General features: G+C 38.3%; 1 protein-coding gene across 3 annotated transcripts in view; it reads left to right on the forward strand.

The window, feature by feature from the left end:
- Nucleotides 1-16746, forward strand: part of LGR5 (leucine rich repeat containing G protein-coupled receptor 5) — a 121640-nt gene that overhangs the window by 53608 nt on the left and 51286 nt on the right. For 2 of the 3 annotated variants that reach the window (XM_082351572.1, XM_082351573.1), the window contains exon 2: nt 4617-4688. The exons of the other annotated variant lie outside the window; for it this stretch is intronic. In XM_082351572.1, the coding sequence (XP_082207698.1) occupies nt 4617-4688 (72 nt within the window). The remainder of the gene's footprint in view (nt 1-4616; nt 4689-16746) is intronic. 3 annotated transcript variants of the gene reach the window in all.

Consider the following 16746-nt stretch of genomic DNA (forward strand, 5'->3'; position numbering starts at 1 on the left):
CATATTTGACCATCTTGTCACAATGAATCCTCCATTTCTGATGAAATCCTTTTACCTAGTGACCAGTTCTTCAAAATTACTTTCAACATCTTGGCAAAAGATGAAAAAAATTAAAGAAATGCATTACATTGCTTCACTGATTTTAGGAAACTGAACCATGGGCCAAATGTGGTGCAAAATAGGGACTTTTTTTAAATGATAGTTTAAAAAGTAAGTAATGCACAGATTTGGAAACTATTTTAAGATCCCTTCATTCTGCTAAGGTTGTATGTGTTCCAGGGGTCAGAAAGACCAAATGCTATAGAAGAAAAAATGGAAAAGTTTAAAAAATAATTTAAGAGTGAGAATGAGGATGTTTTTGTACAGAGTGGAAAATTTGTTGGAAAAAAGGAAAAGCCAAAAACCTAGGGCAAGTAGGGCTCTAGGCTCCAGCCCAGGGGCTTTCCTGCTGAATTCTGCACTGTGATTTGGAGACCTCTCACCTCCGTGAACCTCATTTTCTTCCTTCTTAAGTGGGCGTCCTCGCCCTGCTGAGGGCCAGTCCTCTCTAGCAGCCAAGCATTCTCACTCTATCATGTTTTACTCAAAGTTGAACCGGCTAAAAGTAATTTTAAGTCTTGCCCTTCTTGACACGAAGGCAAGAACAGCATTGCTCAGCAAAAGGCATGGTCTGAGGACCCCTCCCAGGCCAGGGTTATTTTTTACTAATCCACAACAGATAAGGATTTGAGAGTAAAGGATTTGAGAGTAAAGGTTTAGAAACTTTCACAGAAATTGAATAATCTGTCAAGTCACGTAACAAAATATTGAGGCTTGTATTTTGTATATCGTTGTGTTATTTCACTTTTCTATTAATTAATTTTATAAAAATATAAGTCCACGGCAAAGTAGAACTTTGTTTTCATTGGTCTTTTACCATGGACAGCTTGGGAAGCACTGAGCTAGACCCGTTTTACATTTGAACGTCAATGCAAAAGGTGCACACAGAAGAGGAAAGGTGAATGCGACTAATTTTTACCTTACCCACTTCGGATTCATGTCTTAAAAGTCTATTTCATTTTACTTTAGATTGTTATTATTAAGTTATTTTGCGCCATAGGTTTATTTGCATTGTTAGCAGCTCTTTAAAAGAAAACCGCCTTCACAACACTGTAAATTAACAATACTTCAATTAAAAAAAAAAAGAAAAAGAAAGTAAACAGTCTATATTAGAAAACAAGTCGTAAAGGGTCGGTTTAGCAATACAGCCGTCCCTCGGTGTGACTGGGGGATTGGTCCCAGGAGCCCCCGCGGATACCAAAGGCTGAGGATGCTCAAGTCCCTTATATAAAATGGTGTAGTTCAATGAATACAGTCAGCTTTCTGAATCTGGGATGCGAAACCCACGGTTATGGAGGGCCGAATGTACGAGCTCATTTTCTGGGAGGAACCGCAATGTCAGGTAACAGGGAGAAGTGATTAATTTCCTGTTGGGAAAGGGAGGTACTCTCCTTTTCAAGAAGCAAATTAAGTCTCTCCCTCCTGACTGGAAACAGCTATCATAGGGTATGAAACTATTAATGTAGGAACACCCTTGTTTAAATACGAGGAAGCCTGAACAGGGAAGTTCATTTTCCCAAGATCATGCAGCTAGTACCTGGGGAGGCCAGGATTCAAACCCAAGACACTGTACACTAACAATGCCTGCACTCTTTCTGCTGCTCCAGCGTAAAAATGCTCCAGGGGGAACCCTGAGAGTGAATGCTGATGTAAGCTTCACTTCTGAAATAGGGTAATAAATAGTAAAATAATGTGGAGTGCTTATGAATCTCCTTAAACATAAATTTCCTTGTTCTATTTAGAGCTTTCTGCAATAGACAAGATCGGTGTTTGTCCCAGACTGATCTGCATATCACACAGGGAAATACGAGAGGAGAGGAATGTCAGTGCTATCCACACCAGCTGTCTTGAGACTGGTTTGATCTAAGTTACTAATAAACATGCTCCAGAAGCAAACCACCCGGTCCTTTTAGGAAATAAGTGGGATATCAGTTAAAAGTAAGTGAATATGCCTTAGAAATATCAAGTCTTTGCAGAGACTATATAGTCACTGTAAGGAATCCAGAGACTGTATTGTGTAGTTTAATATATGCCTGTCCAGTGAACTAAACAACCTTGCTACTTCAGAGAAATATCTGCACAGGGAACTAAAATTGTGAATCAATTATCTGGCTCTCTTATCTAAACAGTGCCAGGAAAAAAAAAATCAGATTTTGAATATATGGACAATACAAATTTTTTTAGTCTATATTTTTAGCATTGTTTAGTTTTAGCTTGAGAATATAGCATTTTACTCAGCTACATCATTGTCTACCAACAATGATATTTAAATTAATAATTAAAATTAATAAATATTAAAATTAATAACTCTGGGGGGTTTGCCATACTCTAAAACATTTAGCAAAATATTTTATCTTCCCTGTACATGCTCGTGACTTTTTAAAGGCACAGAGTGAATGATCCCTTAGTTCTTGGCACCACTGATTAAAAGTTAATATTTGATAAAGGTATCAAGCTATCAATACTGAAATCTGCTGGTTAGGTGCAATGGTTGTGGCCACTTCAATAACAAGAATAATCCAGATTTCTTTAAAAGCTCCTGGGTGACACTACTTGGCATATACACTGAGAAAACCATAATTCAAAAAGAGTCATGTACCACAACGTTCATTGCAGCTCTATTTACAATAGCCAGGACATGGAAGCAACCTAAGTGTCCATCAACAGATAAATGGATAAAGAAGATGTGGCACATATATACAATGGAATATTACTCAGTCATAAAAAGAAATGAAATTGAGCTATTTGTAGTGAGGTGACGGACCTAGAGTCTGTCAGAGTGAAGTAAGTCAGAAAGAGAAAAACAAATACCGTATGCTAACACATATATATGGAATCTAAAAGAAAAAAAGGAAGAAAGAAAATGGTACTGATGAACCTAGGAGCAGGACAGGAATAAAGACGCAGACGTAGAGAATGGACTTGAGGACACGGGGAGGGGGAAGGGTAAGCTGGGACGAAGTGAGAGAGTGGCATGGACATATATACACTACCAAATGTAAAATAGATAGCTAGTGGGAAGCAACCGCATAGCACAGGGAGATCAGCTCGGTGCTTTGTGTCCACCTAGAGGGGTGGGATGGGGAGGGTGGGAGGGAGATGCAAGAGGGAGGGGATATGGGGATATATGTATATGTATAGCTGATTCACTTTGTTATACAGCGGAAACTAACACAAGAATGTAAAGCAATTGTACTCCAACAAAGATGTTAAAAAAATAAAATAAAAACTCCCGGGTGAAATTGGCATAGGTGGTCAAAAGACACAAATTTCCAGTTATGCGAGAAATAAGTCCTGGGGATGCAATGTACAGCATAGTGACTGCAGTTATAATACAATTGTATATTTGAAAGTTGCTAAAGAGAGTAAATCTTAAAAATTCTCATCACAAGAAAACAAATGTTGTAACTCTGTGGTGATGAATGTCAACTAAACTTACTGTGGTAATCATTTCACAATATATACATATATCATTATGTTGTACACCTAAAGCTAATGCCATGTTATATGTCAACTGAATCATTTTTAAAAAATAATATATAAAAATAAGCTCCTTATCTTATCTCAAGATAAATTTTAAGTATGTAGACCCGCTCTGAGATTATAATGGCATTAGTTCTGAGTCTTCGCGTTTGAGCACGTCATTTTTTAAGTCAACCTTCAGCTGACTGTTATGTGGTCTTAGTTGGTCTTGAGTAGACTCTGCCTATCAGTTGGTCTTTTGGCCTCTGAGATACAGACAGCATATGCCAGTGATGCTGTAGGATTATGTGGGAGACAGTAAAGAAATAGAAAAGTAAAAACAATAAAATCTAATTACATGGAGTTTCACTTAAAACAAAAATTGATTGAGTTCTGCCCAAAGTGGCTTGTTGCTTCCTGTGCCAGGAACTACTGTGCAGGCCCAGCAGGAAGTGTGCTACAGAGCAGGATCGCATTACACCCTTGTTTTATGGTTCATTTCACTTATTTAATGCAATCCGAGAACCTGCAAAAGGACCATGTTCGAAGGAGGGAATAGGCTTTTTGTCTTGTTTTGTTTTGTTTTTTTAAGTTTCTTTGAATCAAAACATTTGTTTTTACAAGGTGCTTATAGTCCCAGAGAAACAGGACTTCCAGAGTTGCATGGTGAAGACATTTCTCTTTGCCACAAAATTTAAAGCAGGACCCGACGTTGAGTTATGTCTAGGGTGGTTGAGTTATGTCTGTTCCCTTTGCTGGTCTACTCTGGTCATTTTAAACATGAAGAATTACAACCGTGCCCATGAATGGTCTAAATCATTTTGAATTCCATATCAGCTCCTCCTAGGGTCTCTGATTTGATTGAGAGCCCATGATGTTGAGGGGGGGGGCATGGGAGGAAAGGAATATATTTAACGTGCAAAAGAGCGATTCATTTGTCAAGCAACAGAACGAGTTCCTTTGGCTGTATTGCTTGCAAATGTGTGAACTGAACAGCTGGACTGCCTTGTGGTGGCAGACGCCGCTCCTCACACGCTGCCTCTCTTCCTCTCCAGAGACCTGAGTATGAACAACATCAGTCAGCTTCCCCCGAATCCTCTGCACGGTCTCCGCTTCCTGGAGGAGCTGTAAGTATCAGCGGAGTCGTGCCGCATCCAGTCAACGCTGGACACGTTCTTGTATTTGTCTCTCGTCCTTACTGTGGGAACCAGATAAAACAAGGCAGGAAAGCTGTCAGCACCAACGATTTGGGCACATGAGGAAACACTTAGCTGGGAGGGGGAAAGCAAGAATCGCTTAGGATTCTGGAAATCAACTTATAAAAGGGTTTACCATGAAGCTACAACTTTCTAAGGTGAGGCTGAGCCAAACAAATTAAAAGTTTAAAACAAAAGCTGTTTAAAAGAGCTGGATAGCTCTTTGGAAATAGTTAAGCAGCAGGATATTAGAAGTTTGAATACTGGTTCATGTTTATTAAAATTGCAAGTAAAGCCATAATCAAACCCAAAAATTGCCTCTTGGTTTGGCTTATGACAGGGAGAATTGAGTCCTCATTTCATAGCACCAAAACCTCTTGTCTTAATCACTTTTAATTACTGTTTTCCTACTTTTAAATTGAGCTTCCCTGAAGGCTTGAACCGAAAACCATGAAATCCACAGAGGACTTAAAACTGGTCTCTCCCAAACTCACTGTAAAAAAAAAAAATTCAATTTTTTTAAAAAGGAGGAAGCTAAAATTAGCTAATGATACACAGAGGAATCCTGATTAAGTCTGGTAATCACTTTCCAGAAGATGAAAAAGAACTCTATAAACCAAAATCTGCATTGAAAAATTCATTTGATCCTCTTAACTCTTTTGAGGGACGGGGACTTAGGGGAGGGATGCACCGTCGTCATAGGCTTCATGAAGAAGGTTTGGCACCATCAGCTAAATCAATCCTCTGACTGTTGGTTAAAGGAATTGTTTAGACAATGACCTCTTTTGAAAGTAGCCCTTTATAATTCCTAGAGTCAGGGTCCAATCTGGGGAGTAATTTAAATTGTTGATGCACTGCACGATCCACCTTGGGAGGTGAAAAGAACCATCCATCACAACCAAATTACACTACATTGGTCATTTTTCTTCACGAGGATAATATTCTCAAATTTCTCCCCTTTAGAGTTGGATCTATATTTATTTTTGATGGCGTTAGCTTTCTCACAAATGTTATTATTTTACTACTGAAATCAGCTGAACATGCCCAGATTGTTATCGAGGAGTATGGTAAAAAAGCTTAGATTACTAGATTATACAGCAAGTTTTTATTATTCAAAAAATGGATTTTCACTTTGGGTTGTCCAGGCTCCTCTTTTTCCTCTTCTCTTTTCTCTCTGGCCATTTCTGTTGCTAAAAAATTAACCCTCATCAGGACTGGGACCATGTCTGTCCTAGTCTTGGCTGGTATGTAATGAATAATCAATACATTTTTGATGAATGAATGAATGAACTAATGAGAAAGCAAAACATGTAAAAGGAGCTTCTTATACTTGTTCACCACCTTAGAAAAAAGTAACAGATTTAGTTGACATTAGCCAATATGTTTAGATTATTTTTAGTAAATTTCAAACGTCAGCATTTTTTTCTTGTTTACATTCTTCTCATCTGCCCTCTCTCACCATAATTAATATACAATACTTAGTCCTGTTTACCCCCATATTTCTAAAATATGCATTCCCAGTGCTTTTCTCTTTAATTTCCTTATAATATGCAATGGCAAAAGGCTTCCATTCTTCTTCAACATACACCTCAGCTTTAGACCACAAACCAAATCAATAAATAATTCACTTCCCCAAGGATTTTGTTTAATAGAGTTCCTCCCTTGGTGACCCAATTCATTCAGAATAACTCCTCTTTCTTCATGAGGTGAATGTTAATTTTCATCCAAGACCAGTTCTTCAAAAGATAATCGAGAGAAAAAACAGAGGAAAGAAGGGGAGGGAACTACCATTTGAAAAGCCTATTTTTACAAATTACCTTATTTTTATGCCTCTGGAAACTCCATCAAGTATCTTGACCATGGAATCATAGAATTTCAGAAGTAGATGGGACCCTTTAAAGACTATTCGTTCCATTTTCTCCTTCTGTTCTGAAATTCCCTCTGCTGAGCTGGCCAACTTGCTGAATTTAAAAGCAAGACCACTTTCCCATATATAATTCTGTGCTGCATCTAACTGATGTTTTGAAGGCATCATTATTCATTTAGTGGCAAAAGGGGATAATATTTATAGAACCTGGAAAAATGATCAACTCTGCTTGGTCTATTCCTTTCTTCCCAAGGCTAAATTTAGGGTGTTGTGGGTTTAAACACACACACCCATTTAGCAGAGCGTTTTGATCATGCCTTTGTTATGTGCTGATTGTTTCCATTAGACTCAGCTATGTTTAAGTCTGTATTCTATTCTGGAGTATAAGATCTTCGAAATAATAATATAATTATAATGACAACAGTAATAGCTTACTCTGTGACAGGCACTGTTCAAAATGTTTTGCACACATTATCCCAATGAATCCTCTTAACAACCCCATAAAAGTAGATATTATTATTATTCTCACTTCAAGATTATTTAAAAAAAAAAGTACAGAGAAAACAAGGAACTTACCCAAGATAATGGAGTGCATAAGTGTCAGAACTAAGATTCAAATTCACTTTCAAAGCCATACTCAGAAAGCAGAAGGAGGCTTTGGAATTGTACTTCATTCATCCGTGCTTTTCTTTTCCCCGATAGTACCTAGTATAGTGGTTTGCACAGCTGAACACTTTAAACTCTTGTTAAACTGAGCTTTGTAATGATAGGTGTGTTCATCTGTCTGTGTCTGGGAATATGTGAGGGAATGAAAAAGAGAGAGTGAGACAGAAAGCAAGAAAGAGCTGTCTACCCAGCAGGGAGAGATTGGATATTCAAGTTATTCATTCACTACCCTCATATATTGGCTCTGAGAAAAGTATCATCATAATTTTCAGGTGCAGAATTTCACCAATTTCATATTACTCAACAGGAACAAAGCCTTAGTTATTATTTTTACATATGCATAAATATACTTAAGCAGCATGTTTCATATAGTATTCTATTGGGTTGGCCAAAAAGTTCGTCTGGGTTTTTCCATAAGATATTATAATAAATAAATGACCTAATAATAAATAAATGAACTAATAGATGACCATCCATACAGCTAGAAACAGACACTTAGATATCTGTTATTGTGTGTGTTACATCTGTTATTGTATCTGTTGTTGTGTGTGTGTATCTTTTGTTATGACAAACTGTTAAAATGTTAAACTGTTCTGAAAGTATTCTTTTGTTCAGTTTACTCAGCTCATCTCTATGCTTTATTCTTTATCCATTCATTCAGAACCTGCTACTGATATTCTCAATGATATTAATAAAATTCCCACCACAAAACTCAATTTTTAAAAAACACTATTAATGAAGCCAAGTTACCACTCTTCCCCTTAGCTCTAATTGCCCAATTATCATCTCCCTAGTTTAAACCATCAATATCATAAGCTGTGTAGACAGTCATGATTCATCTCTCATCCATCACTGGTGCCGTATTTCAAAATCCTCTAAGAATCAATAAAGCCCTAGAGGTATCACTAATGTATTTTTTAAATATATTGTAACCCTGGAGAAAGTGACTATGTGAAGCAAATATTTAAGAAGAATTAAAGCCATCACGATTAATGGTCTTCTTCTCTTCCTCCTGACATTCTGGAACACTTACTACCTGTGTCACATGTCTTGGTACGTTCAAGTCTTGTGTGTTATTTGTTATTTATGTTTTATGACTCCACAAGGTGACCAGGCATGCACAGGCCAAACGCTCTGCTGGTGCAACGTGATAGCACAAGGAAGAGAGAGAGCCTTTTTCTTAAAAAAAAAAAAAAAAAATCTGAGTGTGGTTAGGCTGTGTGCTGTGTAGAGAGGAGAACACAGTACCTAGAAGCAGAAGGAAGCCCAGGACTCCTGTCCTGACTCTGCCACTTACTAGCTGATAATCCACTTGACCTCCCTGGGCCTCAGGGCATGATGGTGAAAGCCGCCCGTGCCTGTTTTGAGATTCTGAGGATCAAAGGAAATGATGATGAAAGAACTTTGGTAAACTATAATTTACATATTGAGTTGTGTTAACGAAATGAAAACACTTTCAAGAGGATTCTCACTTCCTTCTTTCCTGTTTCATGAGCTTGATTTTGGAGTAATCCCAGGGATCCAGGATTTGTGAAGGAAAAACTGTTTCCAGCCATGAGGTTGAACGGATATAGGCAACCAGTGCAGGTAGTTTTTACCAAGTTTGAACATCCTGAGCAATAATTGCATTTCTCTCCAACAGTATCTCTCCCAGTTCTGTTTCTTCAGTTCTACTAAGGACTTCATGTTGATGTTTGCTATTTGGACAAATAATAAATCCTACATTTGGTCCATCAGAGTGTGGTTCAGATATTAGGAACTAAAAGATTGTGCCTAATGCTGACATGCACAAGTTCCTTTAAACTTAGATTGGTAGCTTGATTAAACCAGAGGGAAAAATGAATTGTTACCATTTTAAACAGTCGAAGTTAAAGGCCTTTGTTTCCCAGTACTATCTTAAAATCTTCCCAGATTCTAATGCTATTGGAATCAAATACTCGATTTAGGAAGGAAACCTGAGATGCTCTAGGGAGGTTTGTTTTTAAGTTACTATTGTTCCCTGGAACTGTTTGCTCCTATTATGGTTGGTCTTAAAGAATCTCTATATAAATAGTAGATATCTATTATTTCAGATGAAATTAGTAATAAGAAATACCACCAAACTTCCTGAAGGTACAGTCTATGCTTGTTACTTCTACTTCCTCATCATGTTGCTAAAAATAGTGAGAGCTGTCCTGCCTGTCTTTTGAGATTTTTGTCTGAGGATCAAATGAATTGATGATGAAAGAACTTTGGTAAACTCTAATTCACCTACAGGATTGCGTTAGTGAAATGAAAACACCTTCTTGCCCATAAATAATCTCCCTGGCCCTTGGCCTTGTCAGAGTGCTCTGTCTCTCCTTTTCAGAGATCTGGTAATTGATTATAAATGCTGCCTCTTTACCTTTAAAATCTGTATTAAAATTCTTTAAAGAATTAATTTAAAATATAAGAAAAGAAAAAATGCTGCCTCTTTGAAACTTTTTTTCCTCTAGTGTTATTTTATGTTCTCTTCCAAATGTCTATTCATACAGCTGGATATAGAGATTTAGATATCTGTCCTTGTGTATGTATGTATATCTACATATATGTGTGTATGTATATATATGTGTGTGTATCTACATATATATGTGTGTGTATATATATGTGTGTGTATATGTATATCTGTGTGTGTATGTGCATGTGTTTGTGTGTGCATGTGTGTGTATATATTATACGTGTATATATATATATATATATATATATACGTATAATATATACAATTGTAATGGCGATTAGGGCACTGTTCTTAAAGTGCCCTACCTCTCTGCCTCCTCTTCTTTTTCTCCTTAGCCTTCTTTTCTCCTCTACCCCTAACTCCTGTAACATATAGACATTCCCTAGATTGCCTCCTTTCTCAGTTCTCTTCAGTTATTCATTCAACGTGTATTTATTTAGCCAGTGGGGACATAAGAATGAAAATGACTTGCTACGTTTCATTCATTCAGTCAACAAGTCCCCACTCCAGGGGAACTTACAATCTAGAGGGGGAGACAGATGATAAGCAAGGAAACAAACACGGATGATATTTGCTGATTATGACAAGGGTGATAAAGAACACAAACATGGTTAAGTAGAGAATAAATAACAAGGGATGACAAGGAGGGAAAGTGTCTCAAAGAAGCTGACATCTGAACTGAGATCAGGAGGATGAGGGGCAGTTGGGGGTCTGCAGAGCTAGGGTAGAGTGTATCTGGTAGGGGAATAGTGTGAGCAGAGGCCCTTAGGTAGGAAAGAAAGTGATATGTTTGTGGATCTGAAAGAAGATCAGGGTGGCCAGAGCAGAGTGAGAGGGAGGGGAGGTGACAGGGGATGGGGCTGCAGAGACAGGCAGAGGCCAGATCATGCAGGAACCATCAGGCTATGTATAGAATTCAAATAAGAGCAATGGGAAGCCGTGGAGGATTGTATGCAGCTAGTGCAATAAATAGGGCTTATGATTTATAAAGATTTCTCTGATTTTTGTATGCAAAATAGATTGGGGTATTACGGAAGCAGAGAGACCTGTTAGGAGGCTACAAACTCATTAGGAGACAACTACCGTTGTCTGGGAAAGAAAGTCAAGATTTGAACTACCTCTGTTGTGTAGATGACCCCCAAATCCATATTTCTAGTTGAGATCTCTTTTGTCTTTGACTGCTAGACCAGTGGTTCTCAAAGTGTGGTCCCTGAACCAGCAGCACTGGCACCACACATGAGCTTGTGAGAAATGCAAACCCCAACCCATGTGCCCCACCCCAACCTAATGAATCAGAAACTCTGAGCTCAGGACACTCCTTTAACAAGCTCTCCTGGTGATTCTGATGCATGATGAAGTTTAAGGACTGCTACTCCAGGCCAGTTGTTCTCGAATTTTAGTGACATCAGAATCGCCTACAGTGCTTGTGAAACCGCACATTGCTGGACCCCGCCACAGAGTTTCTTCAGCAGGTTGAAGGTGGAAGGGGAGGATGTCAAGAATTTGCACTTATAACAGATTCTCTGGTGATACCAATACTGCAAATCTAGGGACCACACTGAGAATCCTCCACTGCCCAAGTGACACCTCCACCTACCCCACCAATACTTTAAAACTCAGCAAGTGCAGAACCGGATTCGTTCATGAACACACACACCATCCTCCACAACAAGATTTTTCTCCTGCCTTTGCTTCTCACCATCAGCATTCTTATTATCCAAACTTATGATCACTGTGTCTGTCACTGCTTTTGCATCTGTCATTCTTTCTCACCTCCTGTGTCAGCCAGTTTCCAAGTCTTAAAGCTCATAATTCCGCATTGTCTTTCCCATTTGTTCACTCTAATTCATCACCACCTAGTTCAGGTTCTTACTGTCTCCTCTGGATAACTGTTCAAATTTGTTGACTAATCACCTCTCCTGATTCTCCCAATAATTAACAATTGAATCACTGTCTCCGGGGATGGAGACCATGAAGGTCTCTAGGTGATCTTATCAGTATGAAACCGTGAGGACTATTTCAGAGTTTCCCACCTTGCATAGGCATTAGAATCACCCAGAAAATTTTTAAAACTACTAATTACCACGGCCTATTTCCAGAGATTCTGATTTAATGGGTCTCAGTGGAGACCCAGACATCATTCTTTTAAAGCTCTACTGGGGGCTGAGACCCACTGGGATATATGGAAGCTTTACAGCAGAGGAAGAGAGTCAAGCACTCATCGTTGACTGGATCTAGGGACTGAAAGGAAGTCTGAAGGTGCAAGATGACTCTGAGTAAGGTTATAACATTAGGTGCTAGGAGACAGGTTAGGCACTGTCAATAGAAACAGGGAATTCAAGGGGAATAACTGATATTTTGGAGGCAAGAGGATGTCTGGTTCTGGGTTTACTAAGTGCAAGGTGCCAGCAGGACATCCAAATGGAAATGTCACTAACAAAGTTGGAATGTGAGTCTGGAGTGTGATGATTCTGTTCTAGAGATAATGATTGGAAAGTTGTTTACAAAGAGGTGATTGCGGAAGGTGTTGGAGCAGATGAGGACTTTGAGAGAGGGTAGAGGCTCTGTTTCCCAGTATGGGTCTCTACCCATATTAAAATCACCTGGGCTGCTTATTAAAATGCAGATTCCTGAGTCGTTTCCCCCAGAAACTCTAACTCACTAAACCTGAGCTGGGGCCTGCCTGGGGATCTGAATTTTTGATGACTCCTAAGGCAATGGCAATGCACACTAAACTTTGAGTGCCACTAGATAAAGGAAAAAAAGACAGGTGTGAGGACAGAAACTTGAAGAACATCTGTGTTTGGAGGATGAGCATTAAAAGAGGGGCGAACACAGAGAAAGACAAATATCATATAGTATCACTAATATGTGGAACCTTAAAAAAACGATACAAACAAACTTATATACAAAACAGAAATAGACTCACAGACATAGAAAACAAACATGGTTACCACAGGGGAAAGGGGGGAGAGGGATAAATTAGGAGTTTGGGATTAACAGATACACACTACTATATATAAAATAGATAACCAATAAGGACCTACTGTATAGCACAGGGAACTATAGCCAATATTTTGTAATAACCTATAAGGGAAAAGAACCTGAAAAGAATGTATATGTGATATATATGCATGTATACGTATAACTGAATCACTTTGCTGTACATCTGAAACTAATACAATATTGTAAATCAACTATACTCCAAAAAAAAAAGAGGGGCTAGAAAAAAGAGAGGGAAACAACCAGCCATAGTCATGAGAGCAGAAAGATTGTACAGGATCCGGAAGGCAATGGGAGGATTTTGAATAAGAGGCAGTGAGCAGGGCTTCCCTGGTGGCGCAGTGGTTAAGGATCCACCTGCCAATGCAGGGGACACGGGTTCGAGCCCTGGTCTGGGAAGATCCCACATGCCGCGGAGCAACTAGGCCCGTGAGCCACAACTACTGAGTCTGCGCTCTAGAGCCCGCGAGCCACACTACTGAGCCCACGTGCCACAACTACTGAAGTCTGCGCACCTAGAGCCTGCACACCGCAACAAAGAGTAGCCCCCGCTCGCCGCAACTAGAGAAAGCCCACGTGCAGCAACAAAGACCCAATGCAGCCAAAAATAAAAATAAATAAATAAATAAAAATTTAAAAATAAAAAGTAGATTGTAAAATAATATTAAAAAAAAAAAAAAAGAGGCAGTGAGCAACGGATTTCTTATGGCCAGTACCTCAAGTGATGCAGACATTTGCGTCCTTGGGTTTTTCCTTTTTCAGATTGGTTGCTCCTGATCAACCCAAGCTCCAAACCAACCTACTTTTGACCAAAGTTATGTTTAAAACCTCAAACATTGGAGCCCAAATGCTATGGTTGAACCAAATTCTCTTGTGTAAACTTTTCTACGTAAGCATGAGCAAATAGGCCCAGTTTCCTTGTAAAAGGGGAATGAATAATCATGTCACTTGTTTAATGTGATTTTTAAAATAACTAGATAACACAATGTATATAAAGTACTTCACATTGTGCCTAGAACTTGTAGTTGTTTTACAAAAAGTACATACTATTTTTGTGACCCAAAGGACTGTACATGGCATATTGAAAGTGCTCAAATAAATTGCTGAGTTTAAATTTGATGCATAATGAAGAAGAAATATTCTTCAGCTGTTTCTGACCTGTTTATGTAATAGCTAGCCAGCGATCTTGCAATAGTTAAGCCAGACCTGAAGCAACTCTAGCACTGTGGCCAACTGTCTTTGGAAACAAGATCAAATGATCCATCAGTACATATTAATTCATCTCCCTGCTCTAGGCAGGCAATAAGATTCTTGACCTTAGGACCCTATAATCAAATCAAGTAGACTACATATAAAATGGTAGAAAATGAGCCTTTATAGACAGCATTGTATAGAATATAACCTAGAGGAAAGTTGACTGTGGACTGAGGTAATTAGGAGTACTTCACAAAGGAGTTGAAAATTGAACTTCATTAGTCTGTGGTTGAAGAAACCATAGGGCCGTATAACCACTAAAGGATCTCCCTGTTGACATGAAGAGTTCACTTATTCAGGCCAGTGGTCTTAGTCCTTAAACATTGAAATCTGATGTTTTTGATCTTATGTAATAACGAAAACAAAATGGACAGTTCATAAATACACAGTTTAAGAAGGAATGATTTGGGGCTGGATTTGACCAATTAGATATGCTTAACTTATTGGGGGAGAAAGGGTGTTTTAAAATCGCAATTTCTTGCATATTAAGAAAGACACTTTTTTCTACACTGAGAAGATCTGTGGATTGTCATAATCCTTGTATTCAAGCCTGCTGAATAGGCTTCAGCAAACCTTACCAAAGATGAATGTCACAGGGTTAAACGCTAAGTATCTGGGCCCTTCCAACTAGTACAGACATCTTATGAAAGAAAACCTACCATGGTGAACTTAGTCAGTTACAGTGATGATGCATTACTGCCAGTGGAGGCAAGGTTAAGAGATTACATTAGACTATGAGTTTCATCCTATTTGTGTCTAACACTTCAGTGACCCAGACTCTTGGCTCCTGTATGCAGGAACCCAGAGCCAAGCTTTAGTCAATTGAATTGAATTATGAATAGTCAATCTGAATGGACTAGTGTATTTGCTCTCATCACTTTGTCTTTTGAAAGTCACTAATTACAATATTAGTATGGTTTATGCTAAATTTATTTTAGGAGAATTTTTCTTCAAGTGGGAACATTTTGACATTTCAGATATTTTATGTTTAAGTAATAGTTTAACTACAATTATTCAGGTAATTATAAATCAGAAGAGTGAAAAGAAATTCAGAAATAGGAACAGAGCCACTGAAATTAATATTGGAAACCACGAGACAGAAAATAGTACCAGAAAACTGGAGACAGGCAGATCTTAAGAATGGGAAAAGGGGGAAAACTACTACCGTTAAGCCTGATGTTAGCCTTACCAAATTTCTGATACAAATTAATTTAACATGTATAGAATGTGTGCCCTCTAGATGTCATGTACTTTGTAAAAGTTGGAAAATAAAGCGGTAATTACTAGAAGCCAGCATGAAATTGCTTAGTAGTCTGAAATGTCTTCTTTTAAATCATAGGGGCTGTCATATTCAAGTTAATTTTGCTCTGATTACTTAAGTAGCACCGCGGTTAGATAGCTTCCATGCTCCATAAGGAAGGACTAGATTACACTTACATGAAATCAGGAAAGAGATGATGTTTTTCATTTTACATAAAGCTTTTCTGAACTTTGGTGTCTGTATCTTCAAAATATGGGCATACTAACCTCTGATCTACCTCCTGATATAAAGTATGAGAAAGTGATTTTAAAATGTTGGTGACATGTAAAAAAAGAAATCTTAATAAACAAGAAGAAAAAGATGGGTGGAGGGAGGATAAGGGAGAAAAGAATGAAGGTAAGGAGGAAATGCATGTGTAATGAAAACAATTGTAGGGCAGAAAAAGACTTTAGTGGAAGAACCCTATCATTTTTTAAAAGTAAGTGAAATAAGGGAATTCCCTGGCAGTCCAGTGGTTAGGACTCAGCACCTTCACTATGGTGGCCCAGGTTCAATCTCTGGTTGGGGAACTAAGATCCCGCAAGCCGCACAGCGTGGCCAAAAATAATAATAATAAGTGAAATAAGGTCCAGAGAAGTTAAATGACTTGTGTGAAGTCTTGCAAGTTAATAGTGAGAAAAAAGTAAGCCAAAAAGGGAAAGGAAAAAAAAAACTAAGAGTTAAAAGACAAATGGGTTCTTGGAAGACATGACCTGGAAAGCCTATTAAAACTCACCAGGCACTTTCACTTACCTCTGAAAATACTACTCACCCAAGGGGAGCGATGTTAGACCGTGGTTCCCTGCACAGTAATCTTCCCGAGGGTCCCAATCAGAGAACAGGGTCGAGTACCTCTTCCACTCTCAGTGCTCATCCCATTTTGTTCACTCACCTCTTTCCCTCCAGACCAATGTCCAGAGAGGAGAAATCAGGGCCCACACCTGAGTGCTTTGCTCTCATCCCACCATTTTACAAAACGAAGCTACCAAAAACAAACAAATAATACCTTGGATTCCTTTAGAGATTCAAATTACTGTAGAGATTCAAAGAAACATACATTCTCAAAAATATTTTAGTTGGTTGTTACAACACCCAAACCTCTGCTTATTTGATTTATCTGAAGAGGAATGTGTCTACTGTAACTTACTGATTTTTTTTTTTTTTTTTTTTTACTTTTTATGGCAGTTAAGTCAGTAAAACTAGCAATGATAGGACAATTTGAGTCTTCTATATGGAGAAGTATCTTTAAGGATAAAAAAAATTTTATATGATATAAAAAGATATAAAACTTTTTCCTATTAAGTTGTATCTTATTATAGAAATGAAGATGATGAAAGAGACATTTCTGTGAAATAATTTTAGAAACAGAGAGAAAAACAAAAAACAAAACCTTCCAGCCAAATGGTATGTGGGTCTCAAGGGT

Source organism: Balaenoptera borealis (assembly GCF_965194805.1).
Source record: "Balaenoptera borealis genome assembly, chromosome: 13".
In the NCBI taxonomy this organism is placed as follows: domain Eukaryota; kingdom Metazoa; phylum Chordata; class Mammalia; order Artiodactyla; family Balaenopteridae; genus Balaenoptera; species Balaenoptera borealis.